Below are 27,294 nucleotides of genomic sequence, written 5' to 3'. Positions count from 1 at the left end.
TTTGCTATACATATATATCTATAATGAAGTTTAATTTATAAATTAAGCACAGTAAGAGATTAACAATAACTAATAATAAAATAGAACAATTACAACGTTATACTGTAATAAAAGGTGATGTGGTCTTTCTCTCAAAGCATCTTATTGTACTGTACTCATCCGTCTTGGGGTAATATGAGATAATAAAATGCCTACATGATAAGATGAAATAAGGTGGATGATGCAGGCATTGTGACACAATGTTAGACTATTATTGACCTTCTGAGGATAGGTCAGAAGGAGGATCATCTGCTTCTGGACCAAGGCTGACCCATGGGTAACTGAAACCACAGAACACAAAACTGTGGATAAGGGGGAATTAATTTGCTGATATAAATAAGCTTCTCTAAACAGGTGTCCATATATAGAAAGTAATATGATATGACATTTATAATAATGGCAGCTGAATACCTTCATAATAGATCTCTGACTACCTATAAAGCTGCATCTATCAATTTAACTTCCCTGGAACAAAATGGCTCAGAAATTAAAACTACTTTGAATTGTCCATACATCGTATTTCAGTCCTTCAAGATATCCAGCATGTTGATAATGTGGACTGGAATAATTTCCCCTAATGTCCTGTACTCCAGGTAAATTCCTGCTACTCACAATTTTTTTTAAACATATAGAATTATTACATAAAAACCTATGTTTCCACCACCCACATCTACCATATGATAACATTTGCCATACTCATTTCAGATTTTTTAAAAAGGAAAAATAAGGTAGTTGAAACCATTCTTTACTGCCTTCAAAATCCCTCTCTCCCTTCCCTAAGTTACCACTATGCTGAATTTGTTTGACGTATCATTTCTGTGTGTATCTTTATAAAATATTACTTTATTACACTTATTCTCTTAAAATATTATGCATATATATCCATATATATGTCCCAAATCAACATCTAACATTGATTTCCACCTTTAAAACCTTTATGTTAACAGGATCATCCCATATCATTCTACAACTTATTTTTTTAACTTCATGTTTTTAGGATTTATCTACAGTGATCAGTATAGTTCTAAATTTTTCATTTTAACAAACATATAAAAATGTTTTTATCCACTTTTCTGTAAACCTTTAGGTTGCTTCTTTATCTTTTTGCTACTATAAATGCTGTGATATTCTTATAAAAGCCTCCTGGTGCACATGTGTAAAAGACCCAGAAGGGGTAAAAATATGGGATGCAGAGGTCATATGGGATCCACATTTTCTGATTTAGGTACTTTCTGCCTTTCAAAGTTGGTATAACCACTAGAATTCTACCAACAGATAATAACAATACCCATATCCCCACAAACTTACCAACATCACATTTTTAATTTCTGTCAACTTGATGGGCATTAAATGTTATGATTATTGGTGTAGACTGTATTATTCTTAATGAATCTGCTGCAACTCCTTACAAAGGAGCCTACACATCACTGTTCTGCTGAACTCAGATGTGGCCAGTATGACTCACCTTGACACATATAACATGAGATGTGCAATGAATCCTCTGAAGAGAAACATGTTTAGAACCAGTGTATGCTTTACTATGTTCTTTTTTTTTAAGATTTATTTATTTATTTGACCGAGAGAGAGAGAGAGCACAAGTAGGCAGAGAGGCAGTCAGAAAGAGAGAGGAATCAGGCTCCCTGCCGAGCAGAGAGCCCGATGTAGGGCTCGATCCCAGGACCCTGAGATCATGACCTGAGCCAAAGGCAGAGGCTTAACCCACTGAGCCATCCACACGCCCCTACTATGTTCTTTCTTTTCCTTCCAGTACTGAGAATGGCAGTATGCCAGACAGCGGCTGTGCTGTCAGCCTGGGTTCTGGCATTTGGACCAGAGTGACATTTAACACGACCTCATTGTTTTAAGCCATGAAGATTATTGGGATGTTACTAAATGATCTGTTTCTACTTACTCATTCCCTCCCGACTCTTTCCCTGTAGGTAGGCTGTACTAGACAGTGCCCTATGACTTCAGGCTTGTCCATGTGACTTGATCTAGACGATGGAATGTGAGTAGAAATGACGTCACTTCTAAGTAGAAACTTTAAACAGGCTCGTATGTTTGGTTACTCTTCCGTGAACCTCTAGCTTCCTCCATGAAATAACACTGAGATCTTTGGGACTATCTGTTGCAAAAGTTGTCATATGCTGCAAAATGGAGCCTATCTTAACTAATGCAATCATTAATGTGATTGAACATATTTTCATATGTTTGTATTTTATAACTTGACTTTCCAAATCTGCCTATTTTTCTCCAGTTTTTTTTTAATTGATTTGCAGAAATTTAGAAGACTGATTTTGTAAACTCAGTCTTTATCAGTCATATGTACTACAAATATCTTCTCCCAGTTTACAGCTTATGTTTTAATTTTGTTCATGGTGTCACTTGCTAAAGAGAAACTTTTAGTCTTAAGATGGTCAAAACTATCAGCTGTTTTCTTAATTGTGATTTCTATGTCATTTAAGGAATCCTTCCTATCCTAATGTCATAAATAAAATATTTACTGATAAAAAAAAAACCCAATAAAGTAAAAAGGTAAGGCAAGCACTAGAATAACAGAAATGTAATCTATAGTTTTAATCCTTGTAATTTATTTGTTAAACATGCTGAGTCATTTGTTCTGCGGAGTCTGCCACTCTACAGGATTTTGCTGACTGCATCTCCTTGGTTCATTTAACATGTCCCTTTCTTTGTCCTCTGTATTTCCTGAATATTGACAGCAGGATCCAGGGATTCTTAACTCTTTTGTGTCACAGACTTCTTTGGCAGTTTGATGAAAGCTGTAGATCCCTTCTCAGAGTCCTCTTTTAAATACATAAAATAACATATATAGAATGAGAAAGGAAACCAGTTATACTGAAAATGACACTGGAAAATAAGTGGATTAGATTCACATTTCTTTTGGCAAAAATACTTATTAGGTAGCAATACTCTTAAGATATCAGTATGTTTGCCCATAAATTTTCCAACAGGATTTTAATTTGTTCAGTTAGTTCTACCTTCTCTTAAACATGACAGAAGAGTCTAACAGGCTTTAACTAATCACTGAACAGGCTTCAACCCAACTATGTATTATTTTTACCTAGCTTTACCTTTCAGAGGGCAAAAAAATAAAAAATTAAATAAGTTTAGCAACTTCATCAGTATTTGTACTCATCATTATACATCCTTTGCATATCTCTTAGGTTTATTTTTCTTCTTGTAGAAGTAGGTCTTTGACTTTTTTAAAAAGCGAGTCCGCGGTAAGTAAACTCTGTCAGAAAACATCTTTGCTTTGCCCTCACTCTTGAATGATGGCTTAAAAGAACATAAAATTCTAGTTTGAATGATTTTCCCTTAGCACTGTAAGGCTATTCCTCCACTGTCTTCTGGCACTTTAAGAAGTCCATCTCACTGTCACCACTTTGTAGACACATGCTATTATTTAGTTTCATGACTTTAAGTATGTATTTCAATGACTAACAAATTTATATCTCTAGACTGTACCTTTACCCCACAATCCCTACTACCTTAATCAAAAATGGATGGAGTCAACATTCTTCATTTTCATTGACATGGTAAATGCCATTTTCTCCCTTCATATAGCCTCATTTACTGCCACTTAACAAGAGAATGGCAATAAACATATACAATGTGTATATGCATCTGAAAATAAAAACTACTTTCTGTACCACTGCATTTTTAGAACACTGTTTTTAATAAAAACAGATAAAGCTTCCAAGCACAATGCTGTATAAATATACCTATTGTCTTATTCCTACTTTTTCAAATAACAAATATTGTTTGTTATAAAGCAAAATCAGTTTATGGAAATCAATGATAGAAACAAAAAGGTCAGACTTTATTAGTACTAACAGATTTCAAAGTTTTCAAAATGCAAGGTCATTAATGCTTTCAACTCACCATAAAAACACACAATAACAAGACTCTACTTGGGAATTAATAAAAAATACATTTTTATAAGTAATGAAATCATTCTTTTTGTATTTTACCCAAACTCTCCTTTCAAGTGTATGCACAGAGATCATCCCTTTTCATACTTGATGGAAAAACTTACACATGGAATCCCTGGTCAATGATATATTAGTCAAGAATCGGGCAAAACTCGGGTTAGTCTGTTTCTCTTACTATCACTCAAATGTCGTTCTAATTAGATGTTACTTTAAAAAATGTGATTAAAAGTATATATGAAACTGAGAAGAACTGGGCTTAAGAAATAATACACTTTTTTTTTTTTTTAAATTACAGGAGCTCCTGTGAAATGCAACAAGTTTCAACTGCATATCACATTTCCACTGCCTCACCTCCAATTCTTTGAGGTAGTTAACTGTTGTTTCTTGTCTCATTAATATGACTAAGTCATGGGGATGCTTCAAGTTCATTGGTGAATCCACCTGTAAGCAAGCAAGCAATAAACAAAGCTCAGACTTCATCAACATTTGTTTGAATTCATAAAGTTTCCCTTAATATGCTTTAAATTACTGTTCAACCACCATTACAACCAAAATTAGGTGTTCAGTAAAACTCAAGGTGTATTTCAAAAGTGATTGCACAAAAATTTCAGCAAAGAGAATTACATATTCAATAGCTGCTCCCTGAATTCCAACATTAAAGAGTAAGCTTTTGAGGTGAATATTCTAACTTGGGTCAGTCACATAAGGAATATTCAAGAGGAGAAGTATTTGGCAACAAATAAAAAAGTAAATTCCTTAAAAAGATAATTCACACCTGTAATAATAAAAAAGGAATTGTCTTGTCTTGACCGAACATTTCATATCTGAACAGGTTTGGAATGATAAAAGGAAAATTCTAAAACACCTATTTTTGAAGGCTATTTGTAGAAGCCATAAATCAAAGTCAATATAAAATAATCTTGAGATTTATTATTTACAACTCGTTTTCTCTGGATCATAAATGGGTAACTTTGTTGTTGAAGATGTAGTAAAAATGAACCCTCATATGCTAGTAGCAGGCTTATAAATTTGTTCTTGTTGTCTGGAGGGTCATTTGATAACATGTATCAAAATGTTAAAAGTGTATCCCTTCTGATCTGGCAATATTAACTCTAGGAAACTATTCTTAAACAGGCAAAAATAAACACAAGGATGCTTACTACGACACTTTAAACTGCAAAAAAATTAGAACCTAAGTCCATCAATAAGGGAATAGGGAGGGGCACTTGGGTGGCTCAGTTGGTTAAGTGTGCGACTCTTATTCTCAGCTCACAGTCACAATCTCAGGGTCATGAGTTCAAGACCTGCATTGGGCTCTACACTGGGCATGGAACCTACTTAAAAACAAAAAATAAGGGAATAGGGAAATCCATTGTCTAAAATGGGATACAGGGGCGCCTGGGTGGCTCAGGGGGTTAAAGCCTCTGCCTTCGGTTCAGGTCATGATCCCAGCGTCCTGGGATCGAGCCCCACATCAGGCTCTCTGCTCAGTGGGGAGCCTGCTTCCCCCTCTCTCTCTGCCTGCTTCTCTGCCTACTTGTGATCTCTGTCAAATAAATAAATAAAATCTTTAAAAAATAAATAAAATAAAATAAAATGGGATACAGAAGACTAGACCTACTGTCATAGAAGGATAGTCACACCTCATAATTTAACTAAAAGAATAATAAGCATACTATGATATTTTTGAGAAATTACATACAAATACTTAAAGATGTATACATGTCTCTATATGCACAAAACTAAGTAACTTTACAGTGGCTCCTTTGGGGAAGTGGGATCAAGAAGAGAGGCACACTCATGTCTATATACTTGTGTTATTTTTAAACTGTATATAATGAAGACATAATACATTTATAATAAAAAAAAACACATGTGCACACACACACACATGATGTTTGAATACCAGAAAAATCTGACAGTGGCCTTGGTACCTAAGGGATGAGCTAAAGTTCCTGCTACCCTATGATGCGAGATTGGAGCTGTCAAATTATATATCAGTCCTTCAGGAAGTTCGACTTTGAGGAAAAAGTATCTTTTTGTAACCTCTAAGAAACTGGTATCAGCTCAACTAATCGAATTTAGAGGTAGCTTTAAAAAAAAAGATTTTATTTATTTATTTGAGAGCAAGAGCACGTGCAGGTGAGCGAGTTGGGGGGTGGGCAGAGGGAGAGAGAGAATCTCCAGCAGACTCTGCGCTGATCACAGAGCCTGACCCAGGGCTCAATCTCAGAAGCCTGGGATCATGACCCGGCTAAACCGACTGAGCCACACACGTGACCCTACAGCTAGCTTTTTAAGTGCAGAAGATAGGCTTGCGTAGATGTTGGTGATATAAGAGTCTATTTAAAAAAAGATTAAAAAAAATGGGAATAATAACAACATGAAATAAAGTTGGATGACTGCTTTAATAATATGCATTCTATTGCACAATGTTAGGTGACTACAGATAAAATTCATCTGCCTTTGCTGATCCTACCATCTCAGAGACACCGGAGGAAAAAGAGATGCTAGTCCAGAGTAACTTCCATACTTCCACTGCAATGATCTGGACGATATAATTATTATTGTATCATTGTGATAATTATCATAGCCCATGGTCTTGCTTTTAAGATGAGAGCCCTTCATTGCTCCCCCTGGCCTTTCCACTATATTGGAATCTATACCAAAATTGGACTCTGAATTTAAAAGGCACTAAAAGTACAATATAGCAAGGCCTATAATACTCGACAACCTGAGCTATAAATCTCTTCTATCAAACAATCAAAGCTAGCAAAAGCCTACAAGCAAAATGCTATGTTTATCTCAATACAGAACAGAGAATTTCACTTGTCTTTTCATAGTATTTGAACATATGCCCAACAGTCAAATTCACGTAGGGAGGGAAAGCTACTATAATGAATTGAATCTGAACTGATTCAACTCCAAAACCCAATGATCTATTTTACAATGTAATAAATTACAGCACACCATAGTTTTTTTTTCCATAATTTTTATAGAAGAAAATGTAAAAGCTACAGCCAGTGGTCAGAGTGCTAAAGAACTTTCCATAAGGAGGCCAAAGAAAGTCTGCTTACTTTGCTACTCTGTCCAGAACTTCAAGAGATAGCTATTTAGTACATGACTCTATAAGGATTTTTAAATGAGGATTTTATAAAAAAATAAAATAGGAGGTGGGGAAGGAATGTTGGAGTATGACATTCCAATTCCAAAATACCTAAGCAATCCGTTCACCTGATATTTGGAGAATTGCAAGAGAAATGAAACAATGCGATGAATGAAGATTTACACTGAAGAAATACTGAAGCACATTCTTAGTTTTAGATTAAAAGGATACTAGCTAATCAGGGCTTTACCATATTTGAACAGCATGGGATTGGCCAACATTCAGTTGTGAGGAAGTACTTTTCATTTCCTTAAAGCTTTATGTTCAACAAATATACAAGAGCTAGAAGAGGTATAAAGATAAAATTATTAGCAGAAGGAACGAAGTGAGCTCACTGACAGCTGTGCTCTTTTTGACATGGCAGCAAATGGCATGGATCTTTGCCAGATAAGGGTTGGTTGCAGATTTATAGCCTGACATATATATTTGAGGTAACCTCAAGTTCTTAAAATTTCTAATTATCTTTGGCAAATGCCAATTGACTTGAATTTCTCTCCTTTTGAATACCTCCCCTCCTTAAGTTACAAAAGAGAGTAATGCCTGTAAAGACTACAACATCCATTCAATCAATAAAGGTTTATTAAGCCTCTACAAACCAGGCCCACTATGTCAATATTTGAAGCCTATGTACTCCAATTTTATATACAACATGAATGCCTTCAAAATCTTTAGCATTTAGAAGAGGCTGCTATCAGCCCAGGAGCAAAAAGTGACAAGAATTAGAGACGTAGGTTAAAAAGGACACGACGCATACATAAGACCTCAAAGTACCTTACAGCTTTTTCACAAGGGACAAGCACCCCTACAAATGTCTGTTACTTCACAGCATAATAAATGATGCTTGTAATGACCTGAATCATAAAGTAAAAGGAATGATTTTCAATTTGTTCTACTTAAGATGGTGAAAAAATATGAAATATATTTAAAAGCAAAGCTTATACTACAGGGAAAAATTGACCAAATATTTGGAAATTAGCTATCTGGACTTATATTATATAGAATGATTCCTTCTCTAAGAGTTCTCAATTCACTTTCATTTTCCTTTGAATACATTATGTAAGCACATGTGTCCAATTTTATATAACAGCAGTAAATATTTTACTCATATCAAGTTCCTTTTCATATATTTCAAAAATTTGCTGCTGTCTCTATCGTTAATACCTACATTTCTCATCTGGAGCCCTACCTCTGTGAATTCAGTAACTTCACATGGTAACAGAGGGAAATGTCACTGTAAAAGGATAATTACTTCACTGCCAAATCAAATAAAGGGTGAACAATTTAAACTTAAAATAACCAGTCTACATATTTAAACATTTTTGAGTTCTACAAGAGCATGAGTGAGTCCATCACTTTCCAATGGTCCTTTTTGACAGGAAATTGACCATTTCCATTATAATATTAACTCCAGCTCTCACATGCAACTTAATTCTTCACATATGCTAAATATTCTTACCTCTTATTTCTTAATGGTATTCAAATGAGTACGTGAGAGTAGCATTATTGAAATCTTGTATCATGCTGTACACATTTTTTTTTTAAGATTTTATTTATTTGACAGAGATCTCAAGTAGGCTGAGAGGCAGGCAGAGAGAGAGAGAGGAGGAAGCAGGCTCCCTGCTGAGCAGAGAGCCCGACATGGGGCTCGATCCAGGCCACTGAGATCATGACCTGAGCTGAAGGCAGAGGCTTAACCCACTGAGCCACCCAGATGTACCTACATGCTGCTCTAATAGTGTTTATTACATTGTTTAATTATTATATGTCTGTCTCTCCAAAAAATTTTTTTTTTGTATTCTCCTTTCTACTTTCAGTACTTCATAGGCTTTCAGGTATATGTCAGACACCTAATATACTGTTCATTACTTGATGAAGTTATCTGATGTCACTTCTGTTAGAGAATCTCTGTCAGCATTATCATTCAGTGATGACTGACCATCTGTAAAGGAGGTAAAGTGGTTAGGCCTCCAGGAATCATGACAAAATAAGTCCTTGACAGGTCTATGACTAGCTGTATGACCTAAAGCAAATCACCTTCCCTGCACAGGCTTCCATTTCCTCATCTATAAACTTGGGGGGACCCAGCACGATGACTTCCAAAGTTCCTTATACTCTTCATATCCTACCTTCATAAAACACTTAACACTACCATAAAAGCATCACATTTTTACAAGTCTCATGCACCACTGAAGTAATACAATGTTCGAATGAATGAAATGATCATTCTTCCAATTAGCCCAGATAAATCTGTACGCACTCTAGGTGGGGACACTCCAAAGCTGCAGCTAAAAAGCTTCTTTTCAAACTGTCAGTTTGTCAAATTAAACTAAGGTTCCAATTAGCAGTGGCTATTTATTTTTGAGCAATTAGGCCGCTCATTGTATCATGGGCAAAATTAGCTCTCCCAGTCCTTATGCCACTTAATTCCAACAAAGTTCAATTAAAAAAAAAAAATCTCTTCTGAGCATAAGCTAAATACGTATGTTACTGTAAAAACAAACACATTATGGATAATATAAAGAAGAAAATTAAAATTACTTAAAATGTCACCTTTCGAGGTAACTATGTCAGGATCACTTTTCAGGCTTCTGCACCTGTGTCTGCATGCATGTGCCTGTGTGCGCACACACACATACGGCTATGTAGATGAATATTTTTACAAAAACAGGATCATATTTACCATATTGTATCCTTCCCTTCTCCACTCTTTCCTAAAGTTTATCAGATTTCTTCCTCAGGAATATAGATCTACATCATCCTATTTAGTTAATATTATATTAATTTATCCAGTTTCCTACTAATTAAAATTTGAGTTATTCTCCCTTTTTAACAATATTGAATGAATACTTATAAATTTTTTTGATTGCTGCCTAATTATTTTCTTCCTAAAAATAGAATTGCTAGGTTAAGAGGACTGCATTTTTAAATGTCTATTTTTTGCCAGCTTTTCTCCAGAATACCTGAATCAACTTAAATTGCTAACAACAGTCACTGAGGTTCTACACACTCCGAAGAACACAGGGAAAGGGTGAATACATTTTAATCTCTTTGTTGGCCATATGTATTTCTTCTTTTGTGTACTTACCAAAAAAAAGCTTCCTCATTGCCTCACTTTAAATCCATCTGACAGTTTACATCACAATTTTACAACTGCTGTTTTCTAGATGATTACTCTAGATGATTACCTTCTTGTTTCTGACTTTTTCTAAAACAAACACCTATTTCTTCCTTTTTAACTGATATCTACCCATCTTGTTAAAATGAAATTTTAGAGTGCTATGCAACATGTATTTTAAAGAGAAAACAACTGTAATGACAAATAAGCTTAGTTCTGAGGAATAGTCTCGTAGCTTTTCCTTTTATATTCATAGAGAAAAAGTTCCTCTTGCATACGTGGGGCCAACCAAAACACTTCAAAAAGTTAACATCTTTGGTATTTTCTTGTTCCTTACCTTACTCTCCTCAGACTTTTATCCTTATTTCAAATCTAGTTCACTACCATTTTCAAATGATTGCCCAAAGAACCCTCACCTTTATGACCCCTGTCAGGTGAATACAGGGGCAAGCAAGATGAGTTTAGAGGGATGGAATGAGGGAGACAAAAGTCTGTTGCCTGACTTGTCATGCAATTTTTTCTTCAGGATCCAAGTCTAACCATCACAGACCTGTACCTTCCTCCAGGTTCAGAGAAATGCAAGCTCACAAACACAATACCAGTCTAGCCTCGCCTCTTGAGAGGGACTTACACGGGTTCCTGGCTATGATTTTTAAAACTTTAATACAGGAGCAGATATTTTACTAGATATACTATCAGATCAATAAAACACTATCATTATGAACTGTCAGGATTGGGAAATATTTTTGTTAAAGATGACTTTTTTTTGCCATTAGGTACTTGTACAATATGGAATTTTAATAAAAACATTTTAGAACATGCCTCAATTTTGCATCAGAAATCAGGTTATCGAAACTAATATAAACTTTAAAGAAACAAAAACACTGAATCTTGGCCAGCACATGAATTTTTACAGCCTTATATCTCTACTTTCTGAAGTTTTACCCTCAGATTTTACCTTCTTCTCATTTTCACCGTTCTTGGAAGACAAAGTTGTAAATGCTTAAGTGCACTTAAAACAACCTAGGTATCTGAAGTATATTATATAGCTATAATCTAGATTGGACCATGTACAGTGTTGCAGCCAATTTTTTAAACACCATTTATTTATTTATTTAGAGGGACGGAGGGGGAGAGAGAGAGAGTGAGCAAGTGAACGAGCACAAGTGGGAGAGAGAAGAGAGGGAATTTCAACCAGATTCCACGCTGAGCATGGAGCCTAACATGAGGCTCAATCTCACCACCCTGAGATCATTACCTGAGCCAAAATCAAGGACACTAAACCGACTGACCCACCCAGGCGTCCCTGTTGCAGCCGATTTTATGAGAACATTCATATCACAAAATCACCATGTCCTAACAGAAAGCAAGTTAATAACCATTTTCAACATGAACAACAAATGAAGAACTTCTTTTAAAAAGTGCTACCAGTCTACATGTTTCGATTTGTGTCACCAGGAAACATACAAATAACAAAATGAAACAAGTAGACAATTCACAACTTTACAAGGAAAGAAAATGAAATGCTGGATCAGGACTCAAGAGTCACAGATACTTCTCATTTGTGTATTTATGATATTCTTATAAACGTATACAGAAAAATTTCACTGCAGTTAGAGCTATTTTATATTGAACTCAGAAGTGACTCTCATTTCAGCAGCCAAAGCTTATCAAACACAGAATAAGGGCCCAGCAAAGATGTCCCTGTCCTAATCTCAGAACCTGGGGCTAGTTAGGATGCATGGCAGAAGTTAAAGTAGCAGATAGAGTTAAGATTGCTATTCAGATTACTTTAATTAAGACAAAGAGTAGAACCTGATTATCCAGGTGGGCACAATGTAATCACCAGGGTCCTTAAAAGTGAAATAGGCAGGTGAAAGAGAGACGTGGATAAGGAAGAAAGGTCAAAGAAGGGGGCCAAGAGCCAAGGAATGTGGGTGGTTTCTGGAAACTAGAAAAGGTAAGGAAATGGACACTCCCCTAGAGCCTCCTGAAAGACAGGCAGCATACTGTCCCCTTGATTTTATTTTATTTATCTTTGTTTGTTTTGTTTTTGTTTTTTCTTTAAAGATTTTATTTATTTGACAGAAGGAGATCACAAGTAGGCAGATAAGCAGGCAGAGAGAGAGGAGGAACAGGCGCCCCGCTGAGCAGAGAGCCTGACGAAGGGCCTGATCCCAGGACCCTGAGATCATGAGCTGAGCCAAAAGCAGAGGCTCCAACCCACTGAGCCACCCAGGCACCCCGTCCCCTTGATTTTAGCCCAAGGAAACATGGGTTGGACTTCTAACCTACAGAACTGTAAGATGATAGATTTGTGTTGTTTTAAGCCACTAACTCTGTGGTAATTTTTAACAGCAGCAAATAGAAAATTAATACAAGCACCCACTAAGTTCTGGCTTAATGCCAGTCTTAATATGATAAATAAAACATGTGTAAGCTTGCAAATTCTTAGATGGATACTATGGATTGAACTGTGTCTCCTCAAAATCATATGTTGAAGCTGTAACCTCCAATGTGACAGTAACTGGAGACTGGACCTTTTGAAGGTAATTAGGTTTAGATGAGGTCATGAGGTTAGGCCTTATGACAAGACTGGTGCCCTTAGAAGAGGAGACATTAAAGCTAGCCTTCTCTTTCTCTCTGCCACATGAGAACACAGCAAGAATGCAGCTGGTCTGCAAGTTAGAAAGAAAAGTCTCACCAGAACCTGATCACTCTGGCACTCTGATCTTGGACTTCTGGACTCCAAAACTGTAAGAAAATAAACTTCTGTTGCTTAAGTCACTCAGTTTATAGGATTTTGCTAAGACAGCCAAACTAAGATTTGTTAATCAAATATTGGAAAAGGGACACTAAAATGAGTGCCAGAAATTGAACCTTAATTTTATCATTACCCAGGTGATAGCAAACTCAAATCAGGAAATTACTTTGCTATTCATGCTAGAAATCATTGCTGTAAGACACTACTGAATAAAGTTCAACTTGATTATTCATCAAACAGTAGTATTAACATGGGGAGGTCAGCTTGACTAATTTCTTTTACTGCAATCCCAACAAGTGTGAAGTAAGTATTAATGACAAAGGTTCAATTTTCTATGAAGATAACCAAACCAAACTGAAGGTTCCTTTTTGTTCATACTTCCACAGATGGGCACACACTGTTTCACTAGGGCAATGGATGGGATAAGGGGTCTTTCACTAGAATCAGATTATATAAGCAAAGATCTGACACATCCCAAACATTGTTGGGCATTTTCAAACACTCCTGATGCGGTCCTTTAAAAGGAGGATTCGGCAATATCTAAGAAAATTAAATATGCATTCCTCAAACCAGGGAATTCCATCTCAAAGGATTCGATTCATCTTACAAATACACTCACAGAAGGACACAGAGACCTATGAAGGAGCACGTTCACTCACAGCAATATTGTTTGATAGGAAAAGCCTGGAAACCATCTAAATGGCTATCATTAGGGAATTGGTTAAATAAATTATAGAATAGCCATATAACCAAATACTATGCATTTTTAAGGGTAAAGAAAGTAGCTTTTCATTTCTGATAGACGTTTACCTCTTATTAAGTAAATAAAAACTAGTCATGAGACAAAATGTTCCCAGTTGTGGTTTTTAAAAAATCTGTATGAGGGGCCGTCTGGGTGGCTAAATTGGTTAAGCGACTGCCTTCGGCTCAGGTCATGATCATGGGGTCCTGGGATAGAGCCCTGCACTGGGTTCCCTGCTTGGCAGGGAGCCTGCTTCTCCCTCTCCCTCTCCCTCTGCAGTTTCCACTTCTTGTGCACACACTCTCTCAAATAAGTAAAATCTTAAAAAAAAAAAAATTAAAAATCTATATGAGGATTTGCAAATGCATGGGAACTTTTTGGAAGAATACACAAATAATTATGTGATTACTTCCAGGAAGGACTGTGAGTGGTTATGAAACTTTCACTTTTCATTTTATATCATAAGTAGCTTGAAAAAAATGTTTTGAACTATGATCACACATTTTAGTTTTAAATTCAACTATAAAATTAAAAAATACATCGGTGTCTTATAGATAAAACTATAGAAATATTTTTCTTTATACTAGTAGTAATGCTTAGCAGTACAGAGAACAGAGCTTAGAATGGGATCTGAACTTAAGTGTACACAATGCCATTTCCTACCTTCATGGCCTTGGGCAAGGAGTTTAACCATACTTAGCCTAAATTTCTGGATTTAAGAGAGAGATCAATATCCACATCATACTGAGTCTATAGGACAATGAGATATGAATATGAAAACACTTAGTAAAGTGTTCAGTGAAATAGACATAAAATTTTATTCCTATAAAAGTTACCCGTTCTCTTCCCCTAAGTGGCCTGAGGTGGCCTCTGAAAATGGTTCGCTATTTGTTTGACCCAGAAAAGCCTACAAAATCATGCAAATCAAGAGGTTCAAATCTTCATGTTCACTTTTTTTTTTTTTTAAGATTATTTATTTATTTGACACAGAGAGGCACATCGAGAGAGGGAACAGAAGCAGGAGGATTGGGAGAGAGATAAGCCGGCTTCCAGCTGAGCGGTGAGCCTGATGTGGGGCTCGATCCCAGAAGCCTGGGATAATGACCCGAGCCGAAGGCAGCTGCTTAACTGACTGAGCCACCCAGGCGCCCCCATGTTCACTTTTAAGAACACACATGAAACTGTCCAGGCCATCAAGGGTATGCATATCCGAAAAGCCACCAAGTATCTGCAAGAGGTCACTTCGCAGAAACAATGTGTGCCATTCTGTCGCTACAATGGTGGAGATGGTAGGTGTGCTCAGGCCAAACACTGGGACTGCACACAGGGTCAGTGGCTCAAGAAGAGTGCTGAATTGTTACTGCACGTGCTTAAAAATGCAGAGAGTAATGCTAAACCTGAGGGTTTAGATGTAGATCCTCTGGTCACTGAGAAAATCCAGGTGAACAAAGGCCCCAAGACGCGGTGTAGAACTAGTACAGGGCTCGTGGTCGGATTAACCCACACATGAGCTCTCCCCGCCACAGTGAGATGATCCTCACTGCAAAAGAGCAAATTGTTCCTAAGACAGAAGAGGAGGTGGCACAGAAGAAAAAAATATCCCAGAAGAAACTGAAGAAATAAAAACTTATGGCATGGGAGTAAATTCTGCATAGAAAAAATGCAAATAAAAATAAAAACAGGCGGGGCGCCTGGGTGGCTCAGTGGGTTAAGCCGCTGCCTTCGGCTCAGGTCATGATCTCAGAGTCCTGGGATCGAGCCCCGCATCGGGCTCTCTGCTCAGCGGGGAGCCTGCCTCCTCCTCTCTCTCTGCCTGCCTCTCTGCCTGCTTGTGATCTCTCTCTGTCAAATAAATAAATAAAATCTTAAAAAATAAAAATAAAAACAGGAAAAAAGTTTACTTTATCCTAAATTAGAGCGCCCTCCATGTGTGACTGTATAAAATGCAAACTCTGTGAAGGCAGGGACTGTATCTCCCTCACAGCTGTATTCCACCTACCCAACACAGAAAGCATTCCAGTATGTGTTTAATGAGCTAGCTAAGCCTGCCAAATGTAACCGCGCACAAAAAGCTCCCAGCAAATACTTCCCCAAATAAAAACGCTCCTGCCTCCATCGGACCACGTCTGGCAAGTATCATTCTCTTGAGTTTTACTAAAGATTACTACCCATCTCAACTCCCTACCAAGCAATTAGACTCAAGGTAGAAAGGGCTGCTGGGTGGAGGGGCAGGATGTGTGTGTGTGTGTGTGTGTGTGTGTGTGTGTGTGAGAGAGAGAGAGAGAGAGAGAGAGAGAGCGAGCACTCTCTCTTGTCCGTCCCCTGATTTCAACTTAAAAGTGCCTCACTGGTAAGTGAAGACTAAGTAAGATGTTAGTAAAAAATACATAAATGAGTTCTTTTCAAAAGTCATACTCATTAAGTAAATAAATATGGAAAGCATAATCTGATCTGTCCAGTGTAAATTTCTCGTAGTAGGTACTGAAAACAAATGTGTACTTTAGCTTATGTAAAACTGTCATGACAGTACAGACTTATTAAAAATTTATTAAAAAATGTTTCTATGTACATGTTTATATTAATGTTAAATGACTTACCTATAAAGTATTCGACAGTTTATTTATATAATATTCAATAATTTAAATAATGCCACAATCTCCAAGTTCTTTGAGCATATCATCAAAGGTATGTACCTGGAGAGCACATCAGTATGTAAGTTTCACCAAGAAAAGAGGAATTCAGCAGAAGAGAATGAAAAGTCATGACCAGGGATACTGAAGAAAGCTAGGAGTGTATGTCTCAGAAGCCATGGAAGAAAATAGTTCAATAAGGTCTGAGGACAAGTGCTGGCTGGGGAGCTAAGAGGTTAAGAGAGAGAACTGAGAGCAGAGCACGGAATCTGGCAATAAGGCCAGCCCTGGGATGTCTTGACAAGAGTCGCACAGAGGATCTACGGATGAAGGACTGACTGGAGTGGCTTTAAAAGAGATTATACAAAGAGAGGGAAGAGAGCCCATGAGCACAAACAACTCTCTTGAGGTGCCTGGCTGTCAAGAGCCACCCAATAGAGGAATTCCCCTTGCTTTGGCCACCACGGAGTCTAACTGAGATGAAGGTAAGGGTTCACCCCGCTCTCCACACTCTGGAGTGCAAAGCTGTTCTAATTTTTGACCTGACCTGCTGGCAAGCCCTCTTAATTTCTCACTGTCAGAGAACCTTCTGTTCATTTCCACCAATGTTGCTTCTGAACTTGCAACAACTGCTGAACCCCACAGCTGATCCTAATCCCCCCTCAACAATGCAGCTGCCATTTCTCATCCATCTTGCCTCTGCCTTTTCTGATGGGTTTTTTTTCTTCTTCTTTTTTTTTTTCTTTTTTTTCCCTTATCTCTTGTCTCCTCTTCATATGTTTCAATGCCTGAGCAATAAAGACGACCTTTTAGATATATCCTCAGTGACAAAGGATGACTTCCTTTGCGTGCACAATCTGACCACATTAGCTAGTCCAGGAGCTATCCCTGAAAGTACGGCTCTTCTCGCATGCATACTGCACCTTTTATGAAGGCCTAATGGCTGACTCACGAGGAGTTACTTGGAACTTTACAGATCTTCCAGGAGTCTGAGGCCTCCTGTAGGCTAGCCTCCAGGATGACTGTCACATTAGTGAGTACTGCACCTCACACAATGGTAAATCCCCGAATGGCAGGAAGTGCTTCCCACATTTCTCTGTATCATCCATTCAACAGATAACTACTGCAGCCTACGGGATTAAGCACGAAAGATGCAGGAGGTGCAGAGAACATGGATACGGCCTCTCCCTTCATGGAGCATGTAGTAGTCTAGGAGGGCATTTACATAAGTAAATTGACACAATATGGCATGGTAAATGTCTTTTTTAAGGGAATACAGGATACCATGAAAGCGCATAGAAAGAACAGCTTATTCAAACTTGGGCATTAGAAGCATCTCTGAAAGTGATGTTTAAGTTGTGAAGAGTAATAAGTTAGTCAGGTTGGGACATTTTGGGGGAAGAACATGTGCAAAGGCCCAGAGGCAAGTGAGAACACGGCATATCTGGGGACATGGACTATGGTGACACTAACTATGTTAAATATAGGTAAGGTGTATATGTGTGTATTCTGAGGTGAGGGTGGGCCCTCAAGAATGAGCAAAGATAAAGCTAAAGAGAAGGAAGAGCCAGATCACAAGAACTGTTAAAGGACCATATCCTGAGATATGCACCAAACTAACTGTGCAAGGTAGTTTTCCTTGGGGAGTAAGAATGGGGAGAGGTGGAAGGACTTCGCTTTATTACTTTAAGTACTCCCATAACATTAGGCACTTGTTTTTACAATGCCGCACACTGCTTCTGTAATTCAAATTTGTAAAAGTAGTCTAACTGCACTGAGGACAACAGATTGGAAGCAGGACAAGACCTGGGCAGGGAGAGCAATTAGGAAGCCGTGACAAGAATCAGGTGGCCTGAATTAGAGTGACGGTTGTGGCAATGGCAAGAAGATGTAATTAGAAAGTAAGACGGAAAGATCTTGGTAAGGAATAAGGGAGACAACTAGATTTCTGACTTGGGCAAATGGGTGGATGGGGAGTGGTGGGCTCTTCCATTCAATTTGGGAAAACAGGGCATGACACAGATATAGGTAGGGTAAAAATGAGTTTAGAGTTGGTCATATTAAGGTTTAAGTATCTAGAGGACATTCACGTGGAATTAAAAGTTTATAGAAGTCCTGAATCTATAACCCTGGAGAAAAAAATGTGCGTTATAGAAGTGTGATTATTCTCTGCATATATATGGTAATTTAAGTCTGAGAAAAGAGGAGATTGCCCAGGTATATGTAAAGAGTAAAAGCAGAAGGCTGGAACAGAAGTTGGAGGCAGAGCAGTATATAAAACTGAATTTCTCAGAATGATCTGAGACCCATCTGTATCATAATCTCCCGAGGGGTTTGATAAAAATGTAGAATTCTTGGCTTTACCACCAACCTACTGAATCACACACTCTAGTGGCCTGGGAATCTGTATTTTAAGCAAGCACCCCAGATTATTTTTGTGCATCTAGAAGATGAATGGAGGAAGAGCCAGGGAAAAGAAAAAAAAGGGGGGGGGGGAGTTAAAAAGGACTTGTGCTCTGCTCACCCTCAAGGAAAAATGAGAATTTCGTGTCACAGTAGCCACTGGAAAAGTGCATATTCATCAAAGCACAGTGGGCTGGTGAAAAATAAGCAGTCAATAAATATTTGTTCAATAAATAACTGGAAGAAGTATTTAATGTTATAATTTACCTCTGTATACTTAGAAGCTCCTATTAACTACTGTAAGTATAAACAAAGTTAACACCTGGGTGATTTATAAGAAAAAAGATAATAGTGGGAAGTCTGAAAAAAATGGATCGAATGATAATCGTTTTGATGCCAACGTCCAGGACAAATTGCATAGGTTTAGCAAGTTAGTGATTAAATCACCATGACCTCTCAGGACCAAGTAAATCCCTCAAGTGTATAAACATAGAAACAACACTTTATGACAAAAGAAGCTCAGTTTTGGGGCGCCTGGGTGGCTCAGTGGGTTAAAGCCTCTGCCTTTGGCTCAGGTCATGAGCCCAGAGTCCTGAGATCAAGTTCCGCATTGGGCTCTCTGCTCGGCAGGGAGCCTGCTTCCCCCTCTCTCTCTGTCTCCCTCTCTGCCTACTTGTGATCTCTATCTGTCAAATAAATAAGTAAAATCTTTAAAAAAAAAAAAAAAAAGAAGCTCAGTTTTGTTTTTTTTTAATAAACTTTTTAAAAAAAAGATTTTATTTATTTATTTATTTGACAGACAGAGATCACAAGTAGGCAGAGAGGCAGGCAGAGAGAGAGGAGGAAGCAGGCTCCCCGCTGAGCAGCGAGCCCGATGAGGGGCTCAATCACAGGACCCTGGGATCACGACCCAAGCCGAAGGCAGAGGCTTTAACCCACTGAGCCACCCAGGCGCCCCGAGAAGCTGTTTTGAAAAGCACTGAGAGAAAGCTGTCAGCTTCATAGTGTCATCTGGATGCCCTCTCCCAGATGAAGCAGTTACTTAATATCAGACCCAAATTAAACCACTCCTTCACTTATAAACTATTAAAGGCCAAGAGATAACGATTTAGCCTGTGTATCCAACTAAATCTGATAGCTCTTGCTCAAATCACAGTTGCTGAACTAACAGCCTATCGAACACTTTTATGCCAAGGCTGCTAGGCTCCAGAGCATTGGTTTTTTTAGAAACCTCATTTGTTCTAAGCAGTTCAAAGGATCTGTACTCTTAACACATTTGCTTTAGAGAAGGCAAAATGATTAAATAACCCCAAATTAATTCACACCTATTTCTGACCCTCCCCGACCCACTCCCAACTTAAAAGTCACCACAAAATATTCTGCAGAGGTAAAGCAAATTGGACAAGAGAAGACTTTTACTTCACTATTCCCATTTTCCCTTTTTCCTTTTCTTTCTCTTCTTTCATTGGTAGGTACTACGAAAGAGGGGGAAAGCATTTCAATCTGAGTACAAGGTGCTTGCCTGCATGCTACTGCAGAGTTTTATTTACTGCTATCACTAACTGCCACTCACTACTTGTGTGACTTTGGACGACTTGCTCGCCTTTGAGTTGTACTATACATACCCTTTAAGAATTGTTTCCAAATCTAAAGTTCTACGGTTCTAAGATTAGAGAAGAGGGAAACAGTAGCCAAGTAAATAAATACTATGTTGTGACAGAGTTGATAACAATTATACTCTTTATTTACTTCAAGTTTTAGACCTCCACTTAGGAAGAGACAGACTATCCGGAGGAAATGAACCCAGGACTAGAAGTACTACTTTTGAATTCAAGAAGTCCAAGACAAACTGGTAACATTTCAGGAATTCATCTGTTAGCTGCTAATTTAGAACATGGAACATTTTTTCCACAGAAGTGAAGTGATACATAATGGTTAGCCTTTAGGCTAATTCACAAAAGTTCATTCAACCTTCCACTCAAGTGACTCTCCAGACTGTTTTGGTAAAAATGGAAAATAAATGTTGCCATACTAGTAATAAAGGAAAAAAGAGAAAAAGGAAACGAAAGAAACCACAAAATTATCTTAAAGCCTGCTCTTCACAATGAAGCCAACCACCTAATCCATTGACCTGATGACACACAGATCCTCCTAGTGTCCACATTATAATGGCTCATTACTTAGGTCCATGGACCCCAAGGATCCTGGCTTTATTTAAGGCACAGGGGGCATGAGGCGATCAGAGGTATGCCAAAGCCCAAAGCTGGGAGAAAAGCATAAAGCCGAAGAGGAGCACCTTTTCTTAGTTGTCCCCTGACTCCAGTGGGACAGGAACTTAGTGACCAGAGTATTCTCTTCACTTCCCAGCTCCAGGGTTCCCTGGCCACTGCTCTGGGGAGTTCAGTGGCAGCTCAGTAAAGACGGGACCTAAAAACATGCTTTCTAGCTCAGGCAGGGACTGTGGAAAGGAACAATTCCCTGAGCTGCCATGGCCAGTGCTCACTGCTTGCTACTGGCAGAAGCAACCACAGCTCTGACAGTGAGGAGGCTGCCTGGAGGAATGGCCGCTTCCTGCTCTGACTGAAGCCCCATATCAACCCCCTCAAAGATCTAGGTCTTCCGACGCATTTCCATGGTCACAAGCCTGAAGTCCGTAACTTGTGGGTACCTATCTTTATCATTCGCTAAGGCCTGAAATAGAAAAACCAAGCATAAAGCCAAACCAGTTCTTCTCCTGGGAAGAACTGCTTAATGTACTTAAAACTTTATAGTGATGTTAACTATCCCTGTGTAAGTCTGTATTTTGGGCAATTCGGATTTTTAATTCATAAGTACTTCTCCAAGTTCACTATGGAAAACAATTACCTATTAGATCTAATTTGGACAGGTTTAAGTATCAGGCAAAGGTATTTGCCACTCTGATATTCTAAGATTGCCATTTCAGTTTGCCGTTAGCCCTCTCCCTGACATTAGAGCACTTTAAAACTAAAATCAACCTTCTGTTTTCATTCAGATATTATTAACAAGTAGCAAGGCATATGGTATGTCAGTTATCATTTATATATATACAATACACCATATATATATCTCCTATATAATATATAGCTTTTAATTAATTGATTCTGAACGTATGAATAGATCTGCAGTATACCCAAATCCATATACTAAAGGGATCTTTCAATTCTTTAATAGACATATATAAATGTGATAATCACAATCAAAACTGAGGTTTGGATCCTGCCTGAGTTCAAATTATTGTCAGGAAGGGCGGCGTGGGTAAATGTATGTACAACTATCACAGTGGCACTCAGAAGCTGATCACGTATTCAACTCTCTTTATAAATGTTGCTTTTCCCTCAGATTAAATCCAACTTTCCTTCCTGGCCTCCTCTTGTTTTGTTTTTGTTTTTATTTTATTTACTTGAGGGAGAGAGAGAGTGCACACACAGGCATAGGGGAGGTGGGTGGGATGGGCAGAGGGAGAGGAACAAGTGACTTCATGCTAAGCTCAGAGATCATGATCTGAGCCAAAAACAAGAGTGGCCTGCTTAACCAACTAAGCCATCCAGGCACCCCCCAGACTCTTGTTACGTTGTAGACACCAACTTTATTTCTTCTGAAATAAAATTCTGTGGTTCTCTGAACTTAACATTGTAAATGCTACATAGCAAAGTACTAGAAAATTCACTGAAAAAGTTAACTGTTAAAAGCTTGTAGTAAAGAAATCTTTCTTTCCTAACTTTAAGCCTAACTACTTACTGCAGGGGTGACTTGGCAGACTTCCAAAAGATTTTTCAGATTTCTCCCTTTCTGAGGCAAGTTACCAGTAACCCCTACCTTTCCCCCACTAAAACATAAGTATCCAGTGTGGCGGGGGAGGGGGGGGGACGCGGGACAAAAGAATTTGTTTTTGGCTTGGTTTTGTTTTTCAAACAAATCAGGTTCTGCTTTCCCATTGCAACATTCAGCAAATAATACAATTCCACCAGCTTTCACTTTTTAGATGGGCTACTTCCTGGGCTGAGTGGCAGGACACCAAAATGGGAAGGAGAAGTCAATGTCAGAGTGTATAAATAGCTGTGGCCAAAAACAATATTACAGAAGAGCCAATAAGAGAAGGGCTCCCCAAATTGCAGCAAGTGACTTAATTCCCTGTATCCCTTCATGAGGGCCTCAGGGAAAACTATCATCAGGAAACAAAAGAAAGAGGGTGGGGGAAGCAGCCAGGACTCACATAAGATTTCTAACCTTTTGTTAAGGAAAGAAGTAGCAGTGTTTTCTAGGGTTTCTGAAACACGCATCTATCTTTTAAACCTCAAATGGTATGGCCACGAAGAGGAAATTTCTTCTAAAGTAAGGTAGATAGAAAATGCCATCCAATAAGAAGCCAATCTCTTTTCTCACACACAGTGAAAACCACTCACCAATACCAACCCGATTTTTAAACTATTTAACTCACTCATTATACTTGAGGGAAAATTCGCCATCAGGTGAACTTCACTTTATACAAAAGTAAACCTTGCATTATGTTCCTATCATCATTCATTACACACAACCCAAAGGTCCATAGTTCCACACAATAATGATTCATACATTTGAGATCAGTGAGCGAAACTGCATGGGGCACACAATTCACTACCTAAATGTTTGCTGGACTTTTCAGGATTGCTCTCAAGTGCTGGAAGTCATTAAGTTTACCAACAGCAGAGCACACACATGTACTGCTTCGGGATCAGCAGCATTCACGAAATGTAGGCAATCATAAAGTTATGTAAGGAAAGCAATCTCTCCTCTGAGCAATTAGTTCGGGCATACAAGAATCCAGGAAATCGCGTATCCTCCTTGCGGGGCTGGGTCACAGGAACTAGGTAAAGAAACAATGCAAAGTACACTGGGAAACGAGGGCAGTTACAGCTAGAAGATGCAGGCAACGCCGCCAGAGGCATCTTCAAGCATTCCTTAAGAAGGAAAGTGTGTGTTGCCTCTAAAGAACCCCTGTTGACCTGGGTAACGGTACAAGCTGAAACCACCAAACCCCGATACGAATTCCAGCACATAGAAGAGGAGACTGGGGAAGAAGCATTAGATGACCCACTGCCTAGGGGTGCCGAAGCTGTCACCGCCGTGGGACTCGCGCACACCACGGCATTGCCACCTGCTTTCTACTTCTTCGGGGAGGGCTGGTGACGCGTGGTGGGCCCGAGAGGAACGGAGGCAAGGATAATGAATCTGCGGTTTCTAAAGCCCAAGCACAACAAAATGTCCCCAGAGCCCGACCCCCCCCCCGCCCCCACGGCCGGGCGACACTTCCCACGCGGCACGCTGCCTCAGGGGTGGAAGGCTGAGAACTTGCAGGAGGCTGAGGCGAGGGCCAGAGGACAAACGGGGAGGGAGCGACGCCAGCTCTGAGTACTGGGGTCGCTCCGGCCGCAGCGCCGGGACCGTGGGAAGGTAGGCTGGGGGCGGGACCCCGCGGAGCCAAACAGCCAGGGGCCGGACCTGGGAATCCCCCGGGGCGAGGGCGGGCGCGGGCGGAGAGGGACGCCCTGGTCGCTACCTGCTGCTGGATCTTCCCGTCCTCCGTGACGACCCAGTGCGTGGTGGCGAAGGCCTCTCGAGCCGCCACACTCAGCAAGGCGGAAAGGCTAAGGAGCCAGCCTGGGCCGGAGCAAGGAGGCAGCTCGCACCGGCCGCGGACCCCTACTGCCGCCGCCATCTTGCCCCCCCGGCCCTACTGTTCACACCGGAAGCGGAAGCCGGCCCCCGCCGTCCGCCATCTTGGGGAGGTCGGCGCTGGAGGAGGTGGAGCCCCGGAGGCGCTGCCCGCTGACGACCGACTTTCTCAGCCTCGGTTTGGGCGGCGCGGACAGCCGGGTTTGGCTTCAGGTCGGAGACAGCTTTTTTGTTACTGTTTTCCTGTAGGCAGTTCGATCTCGTGGCATGGGAACCAGAGGGAGATAGAAGGAGTCTTCTAGGTGGCGCCTGAGCGGATATGAGAGGACTCTGTGTATATATTTACATATATATGTATTTAATAAAACCTTGGTTTTCATTTTATTTCATTTTTATTTCTGGTTGTGTCATATAGTTTTGAAATAAAAGGTATGCTTTCGAAAGACTTAAGGGAAGAGATGGATTCTCTTTTGTTCTTAAAGCCTCGCAGTAGTGGAAGCTTCAGAGTTGGGCGCATTGTCCGTCTAGGGCAGCGCTGTCCCGTAGAAGGATGTGAGGCTCGAGCCACGGAGAAGTGTTTTAAAAGAGCGAAATAACGCATTTGATTTAACCCATTGTATACAACACAGTATTAGTTCAACATAAAATCTGTACAAATGACTGAGCTATTTTATTTTTAGTACTAAGTCTTTTAGGCTTCCAGCTCGTCTAAATTGAGACTGGCTAGGGGTGCGCCTGGGTGGCTCAGTCGTTAAGGGTCTGCTTTCCGCTGGGGTCATGATCCCAGAGTCCTGGGATTAAGCCCCGCATCAGGCTCTCTGCTTGGCGGGAAGCCTGCTTCTTCCTCTCCCACTCCCCCTGCTTGTGTTCCCTCTCTCGCTTTCTCTCTCTCTGCAAATATATACATAAAATATTTTTAAAATTTTAAAAGTTAAAAAATAAATTCAGACTGGCTGGATTTCAGGGCTTAAGAGCCATATGTGCCTAGTGGCTACCTTACAGGGCAGCACGGGTCTAGGCTGGAGGTCTAGATCAGGAGACCCATAGCATCGGCATCACCTGGCAGTTTATTAGAAATGCACCTTCTTGGCTCTCTTACCCGACCCCACCAGATCCTGACTTTTGGCAAGAGTCCCAGGTGACTGGTATGTACATCAAGAACTCTTCTCTCTAGTGAACCATCATGTAGGGAGGCCAAGGGACTAGCCTGGCTTCTAGTAAGATAATGTTTTAGGTATTTCACTGCTGCCTTCTGGCTTTGTGTGTCATTTTGTGTTTAGGTTCATTATGCTTTTGGTTTTCTCTTTGGGAAGAGGAGGTTGAGAATTTTGCCTGACCGCCTTCCTATGCTGGCATATTGTCAGAAAACAAAAATAATTGCCAAGTGTTTAAACATCTCTTCCTACTCTGGGAGCAACGACCACAGCACTGGTTTTTAGTTCCTTTCGAAAGTAGCTTTTCTTAGAGGATTGAAGTAATGAACATTCATCTCGCTAAAAATGAATGACTTACCCACTTTTTTGCCTAGTACTCTGCTAGACAGCAGGTATGGAAATCTGACCACCGAGCAATGTGCAATTCAGTGGAATATTGGCAGGTTAACAATTGAAATACAGGATAATGGGGGTGTATAACGGTACATGTGTAGAAGAGAGAGCAACCAACCAGGTGAAAGGCTTTAAGCAAAGGTGCTGATTCAAGCAGAATAAGCAATACATGAAAAAACGTGAAAACTGTCAGGTTGTAAGGGGTTCTTGTATGTCATACCGAAAAGTTTAAACACAGACAATAGGAAGTGTTCCACAATTTTGAAATGAAAAAGTGGAAAACGAGTCTCCCCGTTCTCAGCATTTTATTTTAAGGCACAGACATCAATCCTCTTACCGCTGTATAAAGGTTGCTAAGTAATGGCAGTCATCATCATCTAACATTTGTTAAGTGTTTTAATACATGCTGGCACTAGTACTCACATAGTCATCTTTGCTGACTTACCGGGCATAGACTAGTTAAGTAATTTGGCCAAGATCATATAGCTAATAAGTGGCAGACGTCAGATTTGGACTCAGATCTACCTGACTCTAGAGCCTGAGCATGGCTGAAGGATGGTGAGGAATTTGAGAGCAGCCCCAACATCACCTATTTTGGCCATCAGCAATTTCTTTCACACTCGTAAGTTAACCTATAAAAGGGCAGAATCATAGCTTCTGTAGCTTTAATGTACCACAGGCCTCTGCTTTCTCTAGATGATAACCCACGTCCTTGGAGATCCTGTATTAGTTTTCTGTTGTTGTGTAATAAATTACCATAAATTTAGCAGCTTAACACATACCTGCAATCTCACTGTTTTCACGGGTCAAGAGTCTGGCGTGGCATGGCTGTGTTCTCAGTGTCTCACATGGGTGATAGAAGGCTGCTTTCTTTCTCCAGGGTTTGGGGGCCTCTTTCAAATTCTTGGCAGAATTCAGCCCTTTGCCGTTGTAGTCCGTTTTCTTGCTGGCTGCTGACTATGGCCATTTTCAGCTCCCCCCACCATTCCCTGCTACCATGGCCTTCTCAGCATGGCAATTATTCCTTCAAGGGAAATGGGGAAAATCTCCACTGCCTCAGTTTCTGACTTCCTCCATTTCTGATGGCTCGACCCAGATTTAAAGGGCTCATGTGGTTAGATAAGGTCTGTCTGAATAATCTCTCTTGATTAGCCCCAAATCAACTAATTTGGTTGATTTGTAATTTGTCAGTGCACATTTGGATTGCTTCCATATCTTGGCTCCTGTAAATGATACTGCAAGAGACAGGACAGTGCAATCTA

At 39.6% G+C, this 27,294-nt stretch overlaps 1 protein-coding gene, 1 long non-coding RNA gene and 1 pseudogene across 3 annotated transcripts in view; 2 read left to right on the top strand and 1 right to left on the bottom strand.

The window, feature by feature from the left end:
* The window catches only part of TTC17 (tetratricopeptide repeat domain 17), a 122,769-nt gene extending 98,212 nt beyond the window's left edge, over nucleotides 1–24,557 (bottom strand). For both annotated transcript variants that reach the window (XM_047694010.1, XM_047694011.1), the window contains exons 1-2: nucleotides 24,370–24,557; nucleotides 4,344–4,433 (exon numbers count right to left, since the gene is read on the bottom strand). In XM_047694010.1, the coding sequence (XP_047549966.1) occupies nucleotides 4,344–4,433; nucleotides 24,370–24,528 (249 nt within the window). In that variant the 5' untranslated portion in view covers nucleotides 24,529–24,557. The remainder of the gene's footprint in view (nucleotides 1–4,343; nucleotides 4,434–24,369) is intronic.
* Nucleotides 248–21,863, top strand: LOC125080152 (uncharacterized). Its single transcript, XR_007121223.1, has 4 exons — nucleotides 248–316; nucleotides 1,980–2,047; nucleotides 12,929–13,029; nucleotides 20,568–21,863. It is a non-coding gene; the product is annotated as an uncharacterized LOC125080152 (long non-coding RNA).
* On the top strand, nucleotides 14,656–15,423 carry LOC125080151 (60S ribosomal protein L17-like; annotated as a pseudogene).
* Nucleotides 24,558–27,294: the final 2,737 nt, after the last annotated feature.

This window comes from Lutra lutra, chromosome 10, assembly GCF_902655055.1.
Source record: "Lutra lutra chromosome 10, mLutLut1.2, whole genome shotgun sequence".
NCBI classification, from domain to species: Eukaryota; Metazoa; Chordata; class Mammalia; order Carnivora; family Mustelidae; genus Lutra; species Lutra lutra.
This window is presented reverse-complemented; position numbering and strand designations above follow the sequence as displayed.